At 43.7% G+C, this 21,262-nt stretch overlaps 1 protein-coding gene across 9 annotated transcripts in view; it reads right to left on the bottom strand.

Annotated features, from left to right (window-relative positions):
- ANKRD42 (ankyrin repeat domain 42) overlaps positions 1-21,262 on the bottom strand; it is a 26,604-nt gene extending 5,342 nt beyond the window's left edge. For 2 of the 9 annotated variants that reach the window (XM_074860332.1, XM_074860331.1), the window contains exons 1-13: positions 19,424-19,772; positions 18,216-18,379; positions 16,540-16,647; positions 16,101-16,220; positions 15,368-15,503; positions 11,691-11,891; positions 10,572-10,697; positions 8,943-9,048; positions 8,144-8,319; positions 7,624-7,750; positions 4,767-4,911; positions 4,205-4,268; positions 870-999 (exon numbers count right to left, since the gene is read on the bottom strand). In XM_074860332.1, coding sequence (XP_074716433.1) covers positions 908-999; positions 4,205-4,268; positions 4,767-4,911; positions 7,624-7,750; positions 8,144-8,319; positions 8,943-9,048; positions 10,572-10,697; positions 11,691-11,891; positions 15,368-15,503; positions 16,101-16,220; positions 16,540-16,647; positions 18,216-18,379; positions 19,424-19,472 — 1,614 coding nt within the window. In that variant the 5' untranslated portion in view covers positions 19,473-19,772 and the 3' untranslated portion in view covers positions 870-907. Of the gene's footprint in view, positions 1-777; positions 1,000-4,204; positions 4,269-4,356; positions 4,501-4,766; positions 5,612-7,623; positions 7,829-8,143; positions 8,320-8,942; positions 9,049-10,145; positions 10,295-10,571; positions 10,698-11,690; positions 11,892-15,367; positions 15,504-16,100; positions 16,221-16,539; positions 16,648-18,215; positions 18,380-19,423; positions 19,773-21,209 lie in introns of those variants that run through there. The other 7 variants (XM_074860330.1, XM_074860329.1, XR_012627761.1 and 4 more) reach the window with 7 other exon arrangements.

The following is a 21,262-nucleotide window of genomic DNA, read 5'->3' as shown; positions in this document are numbered from 1 at the left end:
TAGAAGGCTTATGCTGTTTCTCAGCATGCCTCTCCCTCAAAATTGCTGGATTGTGCACACAAAACCAGAACCTTTGAAATTCTCAGAGATCAAGTTTCCTTTGGTAAGGAAGAAGAGGGCAGCTCAGGATTCAAGCACTAGCAAACTAACCTTATAGTGCAAGGATTTCTTATTGAAATCAAAACTTTTAAAATATGCACAATGAGGGTTCCAAGGAGAAAAGAATTTCACAATAGCACAGGGATTAGAGAAAAATCTTTATATGTGAAGTCACAAAATATTTTTTAGGCATGGGGGAGAGGTCAGGATTGCCATCTCTAACCACAGGGTGAACTAGTGAACTCCTCAGCCCTCAGTCAGACTGAGCCCCATCGCTGCTGTTCATTTGGCACCTGACACAGGAGTTGCTTCCTGGCTTATTTAGGAATGACAAAGATGAAAATCAAGGGGCCTGGCACCAGTCTGCAGCAGAGAAGTACTCCCAGAGACTGTATTCTGGTTCCACACTGAAGGTCCTATCTGATTATTTTAGGAGGTAAGGTGCTTTTATTTTTTTTCCCTCCTAAGGTAGTAGTACGAAACAGACTAGTAGATGAAGATATTTTTCCAGACTTAGGAGGGCCTGTGACATTGCTGCAGTTAACTCTTTGAAATGTCACCTTACAGTCTGTAAAGCTGTTGCTAAACTACTACCTGGGAAGAGAAGTCTTTCTGCTTTTTTTTTTTTAATTAAAAATGCTGCTTTTGTGACTTAAAAGTATTTTCTATCCCAGAGAACTAAAAAAAAATCAGTGGAATGCAGAGAACAACTCATCTGTGGAGCTGGGCTATGCAAACACTTTGCATTGTCTAGAATATTCCCATTCTACCTCCTCACTCTGCCTGCCCCTCCTTGGAGGTTCACACCTCAGCGCAGTCTCACAAACAGTCCTCCAGGGCTGTAGGCTGGTTTCTTCTTTACTTTCTTTTTCTCTTTGCAAGACTTGGGGATGGTCTCAGCTTCCTGAAACAAAGGATGTTGTAGCCATTAAATAACAATCACTTAAACCTACTACCTCACAAGACAGGATTTAAAAATAGACGGCTTTGAGTAACCTTTGAGTAAAGATTATTGCGTTCAAACTGAAGCTGAGGGCAGAGCGTTGTCCAGGGCATGGGATGACAGTCACAGCAGGGCAAGATTTGAAGGCCCCTTGGTTGTAGCAGTGACTCAGAGCAGAAGTTTTTGAAAACAAACCTGCCTCAGTAGAAGTTGTCTCCAGCCCCAGCTAGTTAACCTAATGCCCAACTGGACTTTTCCAGGCTGCTGCTGGTAAAAAAAAATGACTACAGCCACTCTTCCACCCGAGAAACGGGGCACTCTGTGCCATAGCTGTCCTAGATTCCTAAACCTGCCAGAGGAGTAGAATGGGTAATGTCTTTAAAGCGAGCTGTGGAAGCAGAAAGTGGCTTTTTTTTCAAAGGTGGAGGCACCTGACTGGCCTGGGGGTCTTGGCAGCATGGGAAAGATCAGTCCCAAGGATACAGTGGGGAGCAAACAGCTGTAGGAGCATCACAGCCTGTATGCGGTGGCAGGGAAAGCTGGCACAGGCTGAAGGAAAGGGGGAAAAAAAGGCCCAGGGGGGCAGGAAAGGTGCAGAAGGAGGGGGGATAGAGGGAGGGGAAAAGAACCGTGCAGTGTGGTTGTGCCAGAGCACGTTGCATTGCCCAGGCACCCACGGGCACGTTTGAACGTAGGCTGTGAAGCCAGCACCCTGCACAAGTGTGTGACACGGGCACCACAGCAACCCGAAGGCCTCGCTGCTCTGAGTTACAGCAGCTGAATGCCATCAGGCCACGCTGCACACGCAGCCGTGCCACGTCAGCCTGGGATCAGATGATGGCGACAGTGGGACTAAAATTCTTGGGATGGAAATGCCTCTGTCCTTCTCGGAGGATGAACAGCACAACACAGTCCGCAGCTCCTGCTCCCAGCTTCCTGGGAGTAGCATCAGCTCTGCTCTCAAGGGGCCTGAAATACCCTAGATGTTTCAGTGGAGTGGCCAAATCCACTCCCAGCTTAAATGGTAACAAAATTGAGCGGTAAATGCTTGTTTCCTGCTCAGAGCATCCATCAAGCATTCTTCCCCCTCACACTCAGGAAAGGATCATTATCTAGTAGGGAGACTCCAAGCACCTGGGCCTCATTCAAACCTGGCTGAAGAAGGCAGTAATGTTACTGCTTTTATCCAGCAACCCAATTTCTCCTCCAATACATATGTACATGTTTCATGTGAAGGGGTGCCAGCTCCCCCCTCCTGCATGATTGCCCTAGTCATCGGTTTATAAAGCTGTTTGCTCTCACTCACTCCCTCTGGACCACTGAAAATTGAAGTATAGTGGTCACTCTGCACAGCTGCTGGCAGGGAAATGAATATGGCTCCGTCTCAGAAAAGCAAACGTCATGTGGGTTAGAATGTCCCCCCGGGATGATGGGTATTCTCAGCTCCTCTAGGCAGAGGAAGGAGCTAAATCTGAAAGTCCTCGCCTGACTTTTATACTGGTTATAGCAGGGCCCTACAAATGGTTACCCAGCCAAGGCAGGGCAATGGTCAAGGCAGTTAAGTGAAGCTCCACAAACAGCACTGAACAGCCCGGGCTGGCAGGGCCATGAGCCTTTTCCGCTGGCTGTACTCTTGGCAGAACCACCAGTACCCCCAGTGCACACCAGTTCCCACAACCCACAGCAGGAGGAATTCAGGTGCCTCACCCAAGGCTGCCAACTGACCAGATAGCAAAGATCTGAAAAATGGGGTCTTGGCTGTCACGGCAGTTTGGGGGAGTTATGTGGCAGGGAAAGGTCTGAAATGTCACCTCTGCTGTCCCCAAAGTTAGCAGGTGAACTTCAGATCTATCCTCAAGATCTGATTTTAAAAAAGCTACAGTTTTTCTGTCTTTGCCTGCTAAGCCAATCGACAGTTCATACCTGCACCTCCTCTGCTATCAGCAGGCTTGAAAACGAAGATGATAGCAGATGACACATGAGAACACTGACTGCATCAGGCACTGCACAGAGCAGCACAGTACTGTACTACAGTTCTCCCTTCCCAGTCTGGTATAAAAGAGAGGAAAACAAACCAGTTCTGAAGGAGAGTTCTGAAGCAAAAGAAATATCCTACACGTGCTGCGATTGCTACAAGCCATTCCAGCTGGGGGTGAGGGGGTGACACCTGATGTGAGCAGCCGGAAAGGTGGCCTGGTTAGAAGGGGAAAATTACTGAACAGAAGAAACTGCCTGCTGAAGAATACTGACAAGGAAAATTTCTGCCAGCCTGGGAACTGTGAGGCTGGGAACAAGAAATATCCTTGTAAAGTGCAGCTGGTCTCTCTGAAGTACAGCTGTGGTACCTAGAAATCAGAGGCATACTGAGATACCACCGATAAGTGCAAAATCAAGTGACTGTAAAGGCAATTTATTGTCTGAAAAGGTGGAAAATAGTCTGGAAAAATAAATTATCTAAAAGGAGAGAAACCTCATCATCTATTGACTGTTACAGGTGAAAAGTAGAAAATGAGAAACATCAGCATCTACTGGCTGCTTGCAGTGGCGGTGTCCTCCACCCTCTTATGTCTCTTATGATATAAAAAGGAGTTAATTTTTAATCCAAAATCAAGCCTCTCCCTCTGAAAACTTTCTGTGACACACATACTTTTCCTTTCCTAAACAAGCTGAATTCTCTGCACAAGCTTTCTAAGAGACCCTGGACTCTCACTTGGGATGCCTGGCTGACTCCAGACGCTGTGATGTGGATCACCTTTGAAGTGAGACCCTGTTATTTTCTTGGTCCCCCTCTGGGCCCACTTTTGGGGTTCAGTTTGTCCTCCCCTCTTTTGGGGATGGTTGGGTCCCCCTCTGGGATCAGTTTGTCCTCCCCTCTGGGATGGTTTGGCCCCTTCTGAAATCTAAGTCACTTTGTACCGATATTATATATCCTTAGAGGTAATCAATCATAAATATATCGGCTGTTACGTTATTGATAAGTTTGCTTCACTAATGCTAAGTTTGTAGAAACCTCTAATAGTATATACCTGGTTACTGCTATACTAATTGTTGCTTTACCATTGATTGCTACCATACCACTGATCGATACTATATTACTGATTGCTAACAGTATTTTCTAATTGTTTGATATATATATATTTGCTTTATTAATCATAGGTATACTTGCCAGTGGTGATTTTATGGTAGTATACTTGCTGGTGGTGATTTTTGTGGTATTTGCGGTAACCTGTAATAAAGCAGAGAAATTTAGAGAGTACAAGCCTGTGTGTCCTTGTGGATTACGGAATCCTACAAACCCAGGTTGTGATCTCTACCTATCCGCAGGCTGGGTAACCCTTTAGGTGGTGACAACACCTCTCCCGAAGCACCAGTCCAGGCTCCGATACCAGGCACCAGCCAAGATGAACTGTCAGTCACTGCACAGGCAGCGTGGAAGTACTCAGGGATCAGTCCACTCCCTTTGTTAATATGAAAATATCAAAACATCAGTGCTTCTCTGCCAGGGTACAAAGAGAAACTGATATCCTTTCACAGCAGAGACGCTATCAGGACACAACAAAGGCTACTGCTCACTTCAGTGTCCCAAGCTAAAAGCTGCTAACACATTTACTCCAGTATTTGCTAGCACCACGCCTGGGAATCTCAGTGAGAGCAAACACGCACAAGCAACGGGCAGTAGCCTCTGTCCCACGCGCTGGGGGGGGGTTGTGTGGCACGCACTCACCACGGGGAGAGCAGGGGGGATGCGGGTTTTCTCCAGGCTCTCTCTAAGATGGCTTATCTCAGCACGGCAGTCATCCAGCTGGCTCTCCAGCTTCTCCCGCCTGACTCGCTCGTATTCCAGCTGGGCCTCCAGCTCCCTCACAGCCCTGCCAGAAGCAAAGGGTACAAGCAGAGCACAAAGCACACCCAAACCTGCCCTGGCTGCTCCAGGGCGTCCCCGTGCCTTTGCTAAGGCTGCTCACAGCAGAAAGCAGTGCAGTACTCCTCACACCAGCTGTGCTGGTGGGAGCTACGGTGTGCTCCGGGCTCAGGACTCTTTCTAACAGCCCTAAAATGCTGGTTTTCCTTCTTTGATGTCAGCTGTGCTCGGTGCAATCTGACCGCGAGATGGAGATGTCTTCCCACACACCGAGCCAACACTAGGCTGTAACCCAGGTCCAACTCCAGCTGTGGAAGAGGGAGAAGTGCCCCAGGAGCAAAAAGGTTAGGATAAAACAGAGAAACAAAGCATAAAACTGGGGTTCTTGAGGGGTCAGAGGCAGCTTTTTCATTTACATCTGGTGCCTCTACATCCTTCCTATGGATTGGCTTCACCAAAGATGAGGAATACTCAAACGACAGTCTGCATAACACCTACGAAATGGAAACTGAAGCACTGGCTGGTAAACAGTTGCACAAGATCTCATCGGTCACACCCACAACAGCTCCTAAATTAATTGAGATTCCTGGAACTGGTTAGCTGAGACATAATTCACATAAATTCTTATTATAACAGCAACTGACCTCAGCAACTGAGTCATCTGGAGTTCAGCTGGCCCTCCTCTCTTTCAGGATGAATTAGCACAGCTACAAAGATGGAAGACTGGTAAAAGGAAAAGGGAAATGTCTGCCCTGTGGATTCAAACAGCACAGCAGGAAAGCTCTCAGCAAGAGCTACCGCATTTCCCGGGCTGAAGTACTCCTGACTCACGCAGCCCAAAGCTCGCAGGCTGTAGCAGCCTTACTGACACCGTAAGAATGGCCTGTGCTTACGCTGGGAAATTAGTGCTCTGGGGGGACAGGCTGACTTCTTGCATGCTTCAGATTTCTGGAGCGTGTGTCATTACTGTGTGGCACACACATGGTGGCAATTTTTTCCATGCAATGCAGCCTGGTCGAAGCATTGTGCAGTGGTTCACACCAGGCCTCTTACAGCCAGAAAACCTGGACTAAAGCTGAAATCTTCAATATGTGATACAGTGGCCTTCCCAAGTGGCAACTCCTGTTTTCCATCTAACAAAATAGTGTTGTCACTAAATATTTTTAAATAATGAGGTTTTCTGGCATACGATACAAACATCTTGGGGCTTATTCACAGGTAGGTACCCTGGGAAGGCAGGTAGGTACACTGAGAAGCAGTATTTCCATTTCAGAAGGCCAGTGTGGAGCTAGGGATGCTTTCTGGCCTCCACAGGTGGGAGAGACCCTTCAGAGATCCTCACAATTTTTCTAGTTTAGCTACACATGCCACAGAAAGCAAAATCCCTTAAAGAGCCTTATCAGAGCCCTCTAATAGGCACTGCTAGCTTTTGAGTAGCTGCTCTATCCGAAATGAACTCTAATTTCTGCCACTAGTCAACAGCGACTTTTCCATCATTGCAAACAGATTGCTCTGACCTTCCAACGTAGGCATCAACATCTGAGCTGGTCACCCTCCTCCTTTAAAGCCAGGAGAGACACTCCTAAAAGTGATGAATCTCGTCCTGGAGTACATGTCCAATTATGCCCTGGAAGTGCCTACATCTCTCCAAGAAGTCTAAAAAGGAGCTCAAGGTAACTAACTGTGATGCAGGTATCTATATTGCAGACCTATCAAGTTAAGGAAGATGGACTTTCAGCCTGGGCTGAGACAAGGGTGATCTGGAACCAAAAGAAATCCTGACCTCAGTTTCTTGGCTGATATACTACTTAATTCCAATCTGTGACACCTATTACCTGCTCCAGATCTACACAGACTGCTAAATCTGCTGCTTTCTCAGTGCCATACAAGCTGTCTGGATACAGTCTCCTCTCAGTGACCAAATAAAGACAGTGGTTTGAGGTGGCCCAAACACATAATGGATACGGTTATCTAGAGAGACTGAGAACAGGGGCTAGCCAAATCTTTGACAGGTAGAGGTGGAGACAGGGCTGTCTTTTGGATGCTGCATCATTGTTTAAGCTCTGAATCTTTGATAGACACAAGGGCTTTTCTTTGAAACTTAAGACAGTCTGCCCATCAAATCACCTGACCAGTCTAACAGAACCCTTTCATTTAATGGAGACCCTGAGAATCAGACAGACATTATGAAAAATGCTTCACATGCAAGGGCAGGTTTGCTGAGATTTCTTTTTTCTGTGGTTGGATATGAGCTAATGCCTTCTTGAGCATAGAAATATATTGCCCTTGACACAGAAATGTAGCATGTCTTTGAATAATTTCTGCTGTATATGCACTTTCATCCAAGCCATGCTAAGACTAATGCCTATTTTCATATTTATTAAAGTGCATACATGTATCTGTCATCCTCAATGCAAACAAACCATCCAGGATTTATCAGACCTACTGCACATATGCTGCAGGAAGATCTGAAGGACAAACAGATGACCTTGCACAACAAGTGTGGACCCATCAAACACTTGTGTTGTGCTGTGGGACTGATCCTGCTGGTAGAAGTTTAGAAATGGTCAGACAAATTGCTGAAGTCACATTTCTTTTTGACCTGGCTAAAGCTGGTAAGTGAAAAAGACAGAATAGCCAAAGCAATCTGAGTGTAAGTTAGCCTTAAAGAAGAACCAGCCTCACAGAGTTAAATGTTAGCAGGGCAAATTAACCTTACTTCTCAGCTTCTCTTTCTTCTTTTTTCATCTTCTTCTCCTCTTCAGTTATTCCACCCAGCTGTCTGTAGTTGCTGTTGGCAATTTCTAGAAGTTGCTCAAGTTCTCGAATCTTCCCATAGGCCCTTACTGTAAGACAGAGTTCTCCAGGTCGGTAAAATGCAGGAGAAGACAGTCATGCTGGTATCCAATAGTCTGGAAAATAATCTCACAAACACAGAGCAGAAAACATGCTGCTCAGCAAATACTGAGCTACACCTGACACCCACACAGCAAACAGATCTCAAAAACAAGTAGCAACCCAACATGGTTTCAGCAAACACAGATTAAAACAGCGTAACAATTTTGTTCTGATTGCCCTCTGCTATGCTAATTTTCCACAATTTGTTTGCTTGGTGGTACAGATATCCTGTCAACTATCTCATAACAAAAGTCACAGCAGTTGGCAGAAACTGTGCAACTAGAACGATAATGTCTTGAGACCAACTTTTTCAAGCAAGGATTGATGGAAAGACTGCTTACTGCGTGCGTTCCTTTTCTCTGCTTTATCCAGGGTTAAATCTTCTTTGCTATCTGTACTCCCTTCCACACCATGTCTTTCAAAAAACTTTATGTTGTTTGCATCTAGTTCTTCATCACTAGAGTTGCTGTCTCCAGTTCTTTGTGTCAACAGTTCCACAGCTGCCAGCTGGGCAAATCTGGACAGAGAACAGTTAATCTACACTGAAATAACCCCATCATCTGGAAACATGCATGTGATTGATAGAAACTCTCTGAAACTCTTCATGTTGCCATTTATCACCGGGAGTTTCAGGATTAAAGGAAGCACTGGTACACAAACTATGCACAGCTCATTTGCTTTTCGTAGTATTCCGATGGGATGAGCTCTACCTCAATGGAATCTCATGACAATGACTCCTACATCAGAAGTATCTTTTTCTTTGCAGAATTTCTTAATTGAATCTCATCAGAAACTGCATTATTTCATTAACACAAAAATCAGCCAGCCTGTGCTACTTCTCATCTACTTTGTACAGCAAACTGTGAGCATACTGCCTCACAACTTTCCTTTTGCAGATCAGCTAGTTTTCACCTTTTATGTCTGACCTTGCTAAAAAAAACCCTTAAATTAAATTAAGTGAAAATTAAAACCTTTGATAGCTACAATAAAGCTTTGCTTATCACTCAGAGCTGGAATTCATGGGCCTAATCTGTTCTTGCTCCATCCCTGAAAAACAGGATTAATTCCAACAAATATGACATTATATTAATATATAAATAGTACGTAAATAAATGACAGCTACAGGATATGTACTGCTACCTCTTAGCTACATCCTTTGGAGTCTCTCCAGCATCATTCGTAATGTCACAGTCAGCTCCCATTTCCATCAGCCACTGTAAGCAATGGATATGCCCCTGTCCAGCAGCTGAGGGAAGGAAGGTGCACACAAGTCAGTTATAGACAGCTGAAGTGTTTCAAACCTAAAATGTCCTCCTTTTGTCATTATTTCACATGCCAGAGGTTGGGTTCACTAAGACACCACGGGGGAGACACTATTGCAAGAGAAGCCTGTATGTCAAGATGCTCAAGTCACGTGGGTATTCACAGTTTTGGGGAAGATCAGTGTGGTTTTGTGACTCTTTCTAGTTCTAGAATTCTACTGGCAACTTTTCCTGAACACAAGTTAAACTAACCATGTGCTGAGCATGAGACACACAAGTAACCGCTGCCTCACACTCTCTTGCAGTAAGGCCTATACATCATAGATTTGCAGCAAAGCACTGTCACCTCTCTCTGGCTTTGGGCTCCCATCTATCAGACACAGCTGGTCACCCTGGTCTGTGGTGTGTGGTGCTGTCTCACGGAGGAGAGAAGCCAGGGCTTTGTGCTGGGGCTACAGATACATCATTTCTTGGGCCAGACACTCAAGGCAACGCTTCTCAGCTGCAGCCTAACACGACAGTTTTGCCTAGTCATAGGATCTGGCATGGCTATTGCTCATACCATGTGGTGCCAGGAACAACGTCTCACATATGGAAGGTGGTATTTGCCATTCTAGCTGAAACCTGTAAGCTGTTTTTCTCAGGGAAGAAATCCATTTCTTGACAGCACCCCCTTTGGATGTTTGCCATATTTATTTTCTTACTGAGATAAGGAAATGAAATTACAGTATCAGCTGTAGTATTTCCCCATAACACCAACATTGCATGTAAAGATTGGGGATGAAACAATTGTAGGTTAGCACCATTCCAAGAAAAGAGGGTGGGAAAGAATGTAGAAAACATTTTTTAAATCACTACGTATTAATTTTTTAATGTTTTTTAAAATTCTACCATTTATATCTAGTCAAAAAGAAATGTGGGAAATAGTGTTAAAAGCATTATTACAAAAATACCTCCCTCTTTCTTTCCTTTCCTATTTCTTCTTTCAGACATTACTATGAAACCCCCAACATAAGAAAGCCATTTTTCTGTAATGCTAGCACTCCACTACATATCAAGGTGTCAGATACCAGAAGTTTACCTTCCTTCACAGCATCCTACCAGATGACTTTGTTGTGGTTTTTACAACACATCTCCACTGTACTGATATGTTCAGTAGACAAAGGCCCAGGTCACACACAGATCATTCTTATAGCTAGCCAGCCAATGTTTCTAAAAGTCACATCTCACCTGATAAAAAAAAAATTACTTAGTTTTCAGTTTAGATGGGTGTTTTGTCTTTGATATAAACTTCTTTCTTGACTTCAGCTTGGTTGTTTTGTTTTTAAAGTGACACCTACACACACATACATCACAAAATATGTTTTTCAGGGTTGCCCTTTTGAGCCCTCAGGAAATGAGATGCTGTTTTTCATGACATTTATCTGATGAGCAGCCACTTGAAAAACTAAGTAAACAAGTCAGCAACAAACAGTAACAAGCTGAAACACAGATCATAATTACTGACCTTTGTGCATGAGAGTGGATCCCTTATCATCCCGCTCATTAACATTGATTACTCCATTTCTCACTAATCTTCTAAGCGCCAACAAGTCCCCTTTGAAAGCAGCACCATGAGCTGGGAAAGCTAAAACTGAAAATGAAATGCACGGGTTTCCAAACAGATGCCAGTAATTCCACTAAACATGGTGTATTTGTCTCTCACAGCTTGCCTCTCTCATAGCAACTTATGCATGGACACTTCGTAGCTGTAGCTAGCAAGGTTAATGCACCCTTCATCAGGTAAAATGCAGCTGCATAACTAGCACTGTACATCACAGACTTGACTAAACATGTCTTGGTTACGGCTACAGGCATAACAGTTAAGAGATTAGTTTCATAAACCCAAAACAACAAGTAGACCTTTCTTTTACAGTTGATGTATTACTGGTAGCAACTGGAGTCATTTGTCTATTTTGAATTCCATAGTCTAACCAAATATATAAACTACTTCACTTCTCCTTGCTTAAAAACTACCCATACGGACAATTTGATTTTTTTAGTTATTTTACATAGGCAGGGAGTACTGACAGATATACATACATGCATAATGAAAAAAACCCTAGCAGATAAGTGCCTGGAAAAAGCAGAGAGGTGAAGGTGCAGTTCTCATGTCCTCGCTGTGTTGGAGGTCCTCCTTACAGACCTTGCCACGCTTGCATCCTTCAGCTGTTCTGACTGCAGTAGTATCGCTGGACAGCAAGTAACCTTAACTTCAGTGGGCCATTTCCAGGCTAAGCTGCTGTTCATTACAACTAAGGGATTCTGAGGAGGCAGACCTGCAAACTCGTGAAAATCATAGTTTTTCTGGATCTCTGCTGCAGTCTAAGAAGAACATGGATAACTTGGTATCCCTAGTGCAACACAGTGTGGCAAATCTTGAACATGGGTAAACCTAAGACATTTATAAAATCACATTGAGTATCCCAGTCTTTAGCTATCAGTAAGTGTAATAAGCATTGAAAAGAACTGCTCTTCCTTGTACCGGTAATTTAAATGTTATACTTCTGCTCATACAAGTTTTCAAAATCAAGCATTTCTATAGAATTACAATGCCTATTTTAACAGTATCTGGATCTATACTCACCTTCCTGTGTCTCCAGATGCTCCCCCCCTTTTTCAACACCATCAATATATTGCAGAATATTATCTTTATAGAAGCGTTCAGCCAAGTCCCTTGGAGTCTCTCCTTGGTCATTCCTGGCTTTCAGTGTGTGCATGACACTGGCCATTTTACTGACCAAGAACTTAAAGCAATGCAAGTGTCCTTCCGCCGCTGCCAGATGAGCTATAGCACAAGGTGAAGCAAAGTATGTTAGAGCAGAGCACTGTTGCCCACCAAGAAAGCAGTGCTCTCACTGCTGGTTACATCTGGTTCATCTACCAGCACTGGAGCCATCCAACACTGCACAAGTAGGAGCAGCCTCAGCTGAACAGGGGCTGTTCAGCTCCTATCCAGGACAGAGTTCAGCTCTACGCAAAGGAGGTGAAAGCTGTCAAGGACAGGATTTGCAAAGAAGATTCCCTGGCAGAGCTGATTGCAGGAGACAACACAACACTGCCAAGAGACCACTGAGCACGAGCTGGGAGAGTGCACTGCTGTGGTCTCTTCCCCACGAACACAAATCTCACTCTTCAGCAGCTTCCTGACTTCACTGTCCTAGGGATGCTCATTACAGACGGCCAGCAAGCAGTGTCCTTGATTAGGAGATAAGGCCACTTCTGCTTTAGTCCCACCTCTACTGTGCCACCCAAACAAGTTGCATCACACCCTCAGCTGCCCCACCTATAAAACGAGGACAGTAACATTCACTTTGCTGGGTGAAGTATTAGAAGGTACATCCCCCCATGACAGAGGCTTCTATTCACAGCATTCTGTTATACATTTTGTTTTTTCAACTGTTGCAGACAGTTGCTGCACGCAGGAGCTGCTCCACCTCACCGTGGCAATGACTGCTTCCCTGCAGGGGTCGGGTGTTTCCTCCCCTGTCCTTTAAGCTACGCTGAGGTTTAGTTATTTAATACTACCAGAGTGTGGGGCCTATAATAAAATGAGGTACAAAATGCATGCTTACTGTTTCGAAATGAGTAGTATTCTCTAGTCCCATTAATGAGAAGAAGTTGACAAATAAATGTTTATTATGTGTTATCACTCCATGAAAGTGCTCTGGAAAAGCTGGCTGATGTTCTAGTGGCAAAATGATTAGTTTGTCTCCAGGTGAGAAGCAAATTATCTTCATAATAAACAAACAATGTACCCAGGACCAAAAAAACCAACCCACATCGCTTAAGTTTTGGCACGTGCAAGTTCTCTATTGCAAATCATCCACAGCTTTTCAGAGCATAATTGCTCTAAAAGGTGATGGATATTGGTTTTACAGCAAGATGACAGTACTTAGGTATAGATGATTGCTAAAATTTAACACAACAAAATCTGAGCCTCACTGAAATCAGGGCAGCTTTTCCCATTGTCTTCATTTTATTCAGTGAGTGAGTTAGTCAGGGAGAAGTGAAAAGAAGAGGTACCTTGTTAAAGCTAAGTACTGATCACTCGTCAGCTGGTGAAGAACTGACCCAACCCTTATGAATCCACTTTCAGATACCTAAAATCTCAGGGATAAAACTTCACCTCTTGTGATTAAACTTTTTTTTTAAATCAGATGTCTGTTCTGTGCAGAAAGCAGTCAGAAAAGCTCAACATTTTCTGCAAAGATGGCAAGGGGAAAATAGATTAAAGAGTTATATTCTGTGCATGTCTTTTTGCACAGTTTCAGCAGGATGCTGTGGAAGACACATAAAGGAGTTTTGCATAGGTGGCTTTTAACCCGTGTGTTTCTTAGTAGCCAGTGCCCAACATGTAACTGTGCCGTCCCATCCCCAGGCATGCCGAGCCCTTGCAGCTGAGACTAAAGCCAAAGGTACTGTGATGTTAACACAAAATACGCAGCTTAGTGCTGAGAACCTTGAAAAACCTTGTCTCAGGCATCACCAACAGGCAGTGGGTAGTTGGCGCTGGTATCCCAACTTCTCTGTGCTTCATCTCACCTTTTATACAATCAGGCTAACACTATTCGCTCTTCTCAAAGTTGCAAGCTAAAAACCAGTGTCTGTGAAAAATTCAGATGTTGCGCTACGATTAAATTAATATTATATTTAGAACAGGTTTGACTAGTGAGTAATAAAAGAAGCACAGATATGGCCCAAAACCTGATACAGATCAAAACCAAAATGTTGAATTAATAAATACAGCCCATTCTGTATGAGCCATGGTTCTTCAAAAAAATTAGCATGTTACAGGTAATTAAAGCCTCTGCTATAACACACACATGCAAAAGGTGCAGCCAATTTTTAAGTTTTAGGTGTATGGCACTGCAACCTCAGTAAATATCCTCCAGTACACTCTTAGGAAAAATTATAGCACTGTCCAGCTAATCTTGAACCTGAAGTAGGTAAAGATAATTTCAGTTCACTTTGCTGTTTCACAAGCTAAGGAAAGGCTGGCCCATACAGCACACCACTTCTATTAATCTTTTACTAGCAATGTAAAGCATTTTCCTTCCTTTGGATGATAATAAGATCAAACGAAACACAACACAGACTGGAAGAACAAGCTTCTGTAGGTGTCAAAATAACAACAAAACCAATTTTTGACTAACCAGTATATACAGAGCACTTAAGTACAATTGTGCTGGCATTTGCTATCTGTCCATGAAAGTCTGTCATCAGGGAAGTGTTCCCAAATGCAAATAAAGCTGCCTTCTACGCTGCCACCAGGGTACCTAACGTCATGCCCCTTTATTGCTAATACACCAGATGTCCTGCTGGGATGCAAGAGCCTCACATCCTTCAACAAGACCCAGGTTTGCAAAACAGAAGATAGATCATCAGTTTACTAGGAAAGTGGTGCTTAACAGAGGGTAGGAGATTTTAAGAAGGGACTTAAAAAATAACTCTATACTAGTCAGAGAGAGAAAAAATACGCTATTTTTAACAAATAATGTGACAAACCAGAGGAAGGAAAATGCTAAAAGGGAAAGGATGCAATGAGAACCCAGGAAATAAACAATACCATTCAACTTACAGAGGGTATTGAGGCAGCGGCGTGGTAGGCAGAGAGACACTGGAGAAACTAGGAAGAGCAAGGAACAAACACTGCCCATTTTTTGTGCTAAAGCAACTACACTCATGATTATGAAAAGAGTACAGATTACAGATAATACAGAAATATCAGTGTTCTGGAAATCAAGATGAAGAAATCACAGGTGAATGAGAACACGTGTTTTACCAAACCAGTTAAGAAAACAGTGGGATACAAAAACCTGCATTTGAACATGCCAGAATCTGATCACACTGGCACAGCCATTAAAGCCTGGCACAAATTCAAAAAGGAGCACCTAGCAGCTCAAAGTGCCTCCTGCTCCACCTAGCCTTCTCCTCCTTCACCTCCACTGGCACATGCGCTCCGTCGCATGCACAGAGATGCTGCCCACCTACACAGCGCTCTCAGCCAGGCTCAGCCTGCTCCCTGTTCCAGCACCCATGAACAGGGAGCAGCAGGAGGTGAATAGGATACTGCCACCCACGGATAAATACTTCGGATTTTTTAAATCCCCCCATCGTTATAAAAATGGAATAACTATGTTGACTGCATGGAATCAAACAGCAAATGCTGCTGGTGTGAACCACTTATCATTTGCTAAATTATCACATAACACAACAACCGTAAACCAAAGGTTAAAAAATGTATGATTTATCCTGATATACCTGGAAGGTTTCCATTGTTATCCACATCATCTATACACGCTCCCCATCTAACAAGAAGCTGCAAACACCCCAAGCGACCATGAAAAGCAGCATAATGAACAGGCTTCCAGTCATTCCTGTCTGAAACATTCACATTCTAAAAGGAAAGCAGAAGGTTAATTCATTCATTTATCAATCTTAGACACAAGACAAATTTTATAAATACGAATCAGCTGTTCATTGTGTTAAATTATTTAAATCAAATCAAATAATGTTTTCCAAAGTTCATGCCATGTATGCAGTTCCCATTCCAAGATAGGTACTTTTCACAGATTCTTGGTTTTATTTAAATAATACACATATAAAAGCTGCATTTTTAGACATACTTCTATCACTGCATTGGTCATTATTCCTTAAATATGCATCTGGATTCATTTTTTTTACAGTTCATCTTTCCTTTACTATAGAAGATTTGTACAATTGCAAGAAATCACAACCACCGCAGCACCTGATCTTCATTTAATGACATCCTCAGTGGAATGTGCTTTACTCACATTATTGATTCTCTCCACATTTTTGGATCATTTCCCCATTGTATCTTACAACAAAAAAATAGAAGTTTACCCTAAAAATAAATTCACCAACAGTAACTAATCTACAGACCTAAATCTCAGTTTGAACCAGGGAGTTTTGTATGGAAAAAGATACCAGACTTTGGCTCTGTGCTAGGGAACTGCGGGTAAAAGTCTCTCACCGCTCCGCTCCGCAGTATGGTTTGCAAGGTGTAAGACTGCCCATGGGCTGCAGCTAAGTGTGACGGTGTGCGCCCACCATCATCTTCAGCTTCTGCATTTGCTCCATTTATTAACAAAGCCTAAAAGAAATGCAAAGCAGAAGTTCAGTTCACAAGCTGCAAAAGCAAACATTGCCTAGCAGGATGACTCGAGATGATCAGCAGAGTATCTCTGGGCTGACCTCAAGGCCCACACTACACAAAATAAATCTGTTGGCACAGACAGTGCACGTGAGTGCACTGGTTTGAACAAGGGCAACTTGACTCCAGATATAAAGACATCAAGATGAGATACTCATAGCTCCATTAGGAGCTCTCACAGCTCATCTTCATAATGAATTTGTCCAAACAGAAGGTGAGCCCTACTTACTTTCACTTGAGAGTGAGTATTTATGCGTACCTGCATGCAAGCATCCTGACCTCGGATAGCCGCAAGGTGAGCTGCTGTCCAGCCTCCGGCAGTTACGGGTCTTGTATCAGCTCCATGCCAGAGCAACCAGTGAAGGCACTGCTCAACCAAAACCAAAGTTTTTTATTTAACTATTCTTATCATGTATCTGAAGCACATTTTAGCTATAATTTATCAGTCGATGTTACATTTCAAAACAGTATTGGAATACTTCATTATGGAAATATGACACCCCAGAGCATGCCTTAGCCAGATACTTGTGCATTAGGAAGTTACTGGTAAGTTATACTTTTCAGATTTCACCCAAGGGTACAAAAAGTGCAAATAACCTACTAATTCAGACCCCAGCATTGATTTTACAGTACGGCTTCCTAATTTTACTCTTCCAGATTTAAAATGTAATCTGTGAGAGTATTCACACGGCATGAGGTAAAAGCATTGGAGAAAACAATGCAAACACGCTCACTTGAATTCCAGCTACAATTACTGGCAGGAAAAATACCATGAACCAAATTTAAAGCCTCATTTAATTTAATAGGCTTCTTAGGTGTGTGTAATCCCATCTCTCTTCTTATCCTTCCACAGCCCAGTTTTGTTTTATTCACCTTCATCCAGCAGATATTATTGCTTGCAACGGAAAGCTTTATGGACTACCCAAAACCAGCTAAAGGACCAGTTAAAACCTTTCATTATTATGATTTATTATGTTCTTTTAGGCCAGCCTACAGCTCTGGTTCCTCCACTGTTTCCACCAAGGAGCTTAGCAACAAATAGATGACAGATAATTCAATAAAGTCTAATATATTGATTGTAAAGTAGGAGAGTCAAATGAAAAATGGCAGAATTTATAGAGGCGGAAAAGGGTGGGTAAGCAATCTATTTTTAGGGTCGAACACATGATGATCAGCATTTTCTTGACAGTTTCTGTACATTCCAGAAACAGCACTGCACTTATTATTTCATGAGTTTAACAAGAACTTTACACTCTTTCCTTTGGGACATGAATTTTTATACGGTTATTCATGGCGTTGTTGCTTCAAGGTTAGATTGCTATAAAGATTGTACCAGGAGGCTGCAACAAGAAGGTGAATGTTGTGCTGAACACGGCAGTTCAGCCCTTCTGGAAGTTCAAAACATTCACGCAAGCACCTGCTGATTTCTCCATCAATATTCAATGTTTCATTTATTAAAATAAAATGTATTAGCACTATTTATACAGGAAATGAGGCATGAGACAGGACACTGGTAAAGAGAATGAACATGTTTTCATGTCACTTATCACCTGTTTCAATCACCATCAGAACATTTTACACACCCTCGGGATTTTCTAGGTGTCCCAAGAGAAGGCAAAAACACAACAGTGACAAAAGAAGGTCATGAGTCTGGAAGGGAGGTCATAAGACACATTTTGCTCAGAATAAGAAAATCACTGATTTGGTAAAATCTGGCAATACTGATTATATAAACTGCCTGAGGCTTCAGAAGGAGAAAATGAAAATCTAAAATCTTGTACTTCTGCTCTTGCTGAATATATGTAATGAGAAAAACAAGCAGAGATTATTGATTTAGCTTGATCAAAGCTAGCAGTTTTGTGTCCAGCCTCTCGCAGAGAAGGAAAACAACTTACAAAAACCTTGCTGTGTCTGAACACTAACATAATGTTTTACCTCCAGACTTCCAGAGTGTGCAGCACAGTGCAATGGTGTGAATTTGTGGACTAAATCCACCTCGTTAATACCAGCTCCACTTTTAATCATTGACGCAAGCTGCTCTACATCACCAGCTTTCACTGCCTCATGCACACTAGTATACTTTTGCTTCTTCTTGGCAGCTAGTGAGGAATAATAAAAGGGCATTAGTCAGTTCAGCAACACTTAAGAGATAGGAAATAAGTGATTAATCAAAGAAACATCAGAGTGTCAGCTTCACAGGAACTGGCCAAAACCGACTTTCAGAGTAATGTGTGAGATTGAGATTCGTATCAGCAAGAATCCTAAATCACTTCTTCTGTGTGTCAGAAATAGATCAATATGCAAAAACCTGAGACAGCCATGTCCCCTCCAGTCCCAGAAAAGGGCACAAAAGAGTAAGACCCAGAAGAAAGATGACAAGAAGCACAGCAAGAACAGGAAGCACAGCTACTCCACCTATGTATGCAAATGCTGGAGCAGGTCCACACCAACAGTGGCTCTCCTCCAAAACTGAACATCACATAGTCTTTCATTAATCATGTTTTCAAGTACACCACCAGCAAGGCTTCTCACTTGGGCAAACAAGCTCTCACCCATCGCTTCCCAGGTGCTCCACATGGCCATGCTGCTGCTGCTGCTGCCTCAGGACTGGGCATTGCACGGCATACCACGCTGGAGGGCACCAGAGCCTTCACCAGGTGAGCACATCATGCAATTGTTCTTGACTGAGCTAGGCAGATCAGTTGAAGGACAAGCTGATGTCAAAATTAAAGCTGCTGTAGAACAGCAGTTCTTTATACAGCGTGTTAGTCATCCTGTGTTGTTCTCTTGCTACAAACATGGCATTGCTCTCTCACAGCTCACTATTAGCAGCCTGGGTATTTTGCTCCCACCACAGTCAGTAACATTTTCACTGACCTCAGTGGCACAGAATTAAACTCTTAAGTGTAGAAGCAGTGGGGTCAAAAAAAAAAAAATCACCAGGACATGGTATCAAATAACCTGTGTTCTCCTTCAGGCCTTTCCACTGATTAACTATGTAACTGGAAACAATGGGAGCTACATATCCAAACCCCTTGCAACATGCCAAAACTTGTAAACAGAAATATAAGTAGGTCTAACGGCTGAGAGCGCTAACTTCAGATAGCCAAGCATAAGAAGAACCTAAAACAATTTGTAATCACCTTCTAGAGTAGTCATCATTTCAGTACCAAAATGCACTAACACTTTCATAAGATTTCAAACTGTCTGAAGTCTTGAAGAGGTGGGCTGCTGTTTTGCAAGTCAAGCAAGCATGAAAATGTAGGTCTTAAGGTGCCTCAGCTTCTCTCCCTGTGGAGAAGAAACAGTAGTAGTAGCTAAAATTGTTACGCAGTTTGAGATTAAAAAATATTAAAGGATATAAATGAGATACTGCATGAACGTGTTTGTGATACGCGTAAAAAAGCACTAAATACAATTTAAAATGGCCTTCACAATCTACCAGTGCCTATTTTCACATAAACTGTAGCGTGATGGTAGTGCTCAGGCAGATTTGGGGTTGCCACAGAGAGGAAAAAAAAGGCTGAAGCTGTTTCAGTAATCCAGGCTGACAGTAACACACCCTGTGCTGTAACACACCACTCGATATTGTGGCTGTGTCTCACTCCACTTCCACCTCCTCCAGCTCAGTGGGCTGTATCGCTGCCCTGCACAATGTGGCTTCAGTTAGGAACTGGGACTCTATCCTGCAAAATACTGTATGAACAAACAGCAGCAGCATAGAAACACAGAATAACTCAGGTCGGAAGGGACCTTGGGAGGTCATCTAGTTCAAGTTTCCAAGTAATATTTAAGCATGTTTTGTGGCTTGTTTTTTTAAAGAGATGGTATCACCAGGACATACTTTTCCCACAAGGGAGTAATTTCTCATTATGCCAAGTGAAGGTTACAGACTTCAGTGCAATTATACAGATTTACATCAGAAGAGGATCTGGCCAGTTACACTACTTGCCGCAGTACTAACGTGTTTAACACAATGTTCCAGTGCAGCAAGTTCAAGGTAATCCTTTTTTTTTTTTTAATCCAGAAGAAAAGCAAGAGACAAGGCCTGACAGCAGAGTGAATTTTGTCTCCTTTCTCCCTCTGGAGACCTACAACCGTATGGAGATTGAAGAAAAACCGCTGCTGCAGGTTTCTTGGCGCAGGCCACCAGGAACAAGCCAAAGGCGGCTGCCCTGGGACTGAAGTTCAGTAAGCAGCTGTTAACATCAATTCTGTACAAAATACACCAGTTTTGAGAGTGAAGAACAGGTTCCATAATTTTAGTGCCATTTTTAATCAAAATTGTTGCCAAATGCCCGCTGGATGTTCTAAGAGAAAACTTTGTAGAAAGACTTTGAGTGCCCGCCCAAAATTCATTAAAGAAATTAAGTGAAGAAGAATATGGCTCAGAATGGGGGAAGGAGACAATTTTAGGTTTTCCAGTATTTCTGTAACACAAAAAAACCCAAACCCAATGCTACGCAGCAGTCTTGGCAGCAGCTGCAGGGGCCGAGGGGGAGCTGCCAGCCCCCGCCAAGACACGCTGCAGGCCAAGGCCGCGCCGCCAGCCCGGGCAGCGCCGGCCCGGCCGGTTGAGGGAGGGGGTGGCCGCCGCCGTTATGCCGCCCTTCCCCGCACGTGTGGCGAATACTGAGCAATCTCGGTATTTTGTGCGGGTGCCGGCGGAGCCCCGTGTCCCAAACTGGGGATTTCGGGCAAAATAAATCGGGCGAGCCGGAGCCGGACGACCGCGAGCCGCGGCCCGCTCTGCGCCATGGCGCCGCCAACCGCGGGGCTTCCCCCTCACGGCCGGGGCAGGAGAGGTGCCGCTGGGCGGGCGCAGCTACCGCCCGCTGCTGCCACGGTGGTGCTGAAGGGGCGGCCGGGGCTGCCCCAGCCCTCAGGGAAGGAAAGGGGGAGGAAGGAGCACGGGAGAACCCGTCTCACCGGCCGGGTGCGGCGCGGCGGCAGCCGTGGGCATGGCGGCCCCTCAACAGCAG

Source organism: Strix uralensis, chromosome 2 (genome assembly GCF_047716275.1).
Source record: "Strix uralensis isolate ZFMK-TIS-50842 chromosome 2, bStrUra1, whole genome shotgun sequence".
Taxonomy (NCBI): domain Eukaryota; kingdom Metazoa; phylum Chordata; class Aves; order Strigiformes; family Strigidae; genus Strix; species Strix uralensis.
The sequence above is the reverse complement of the archived record's forward strand: the minus strand, read 5'-3'. Positions and strand labels throughout refer to the sequence as shown.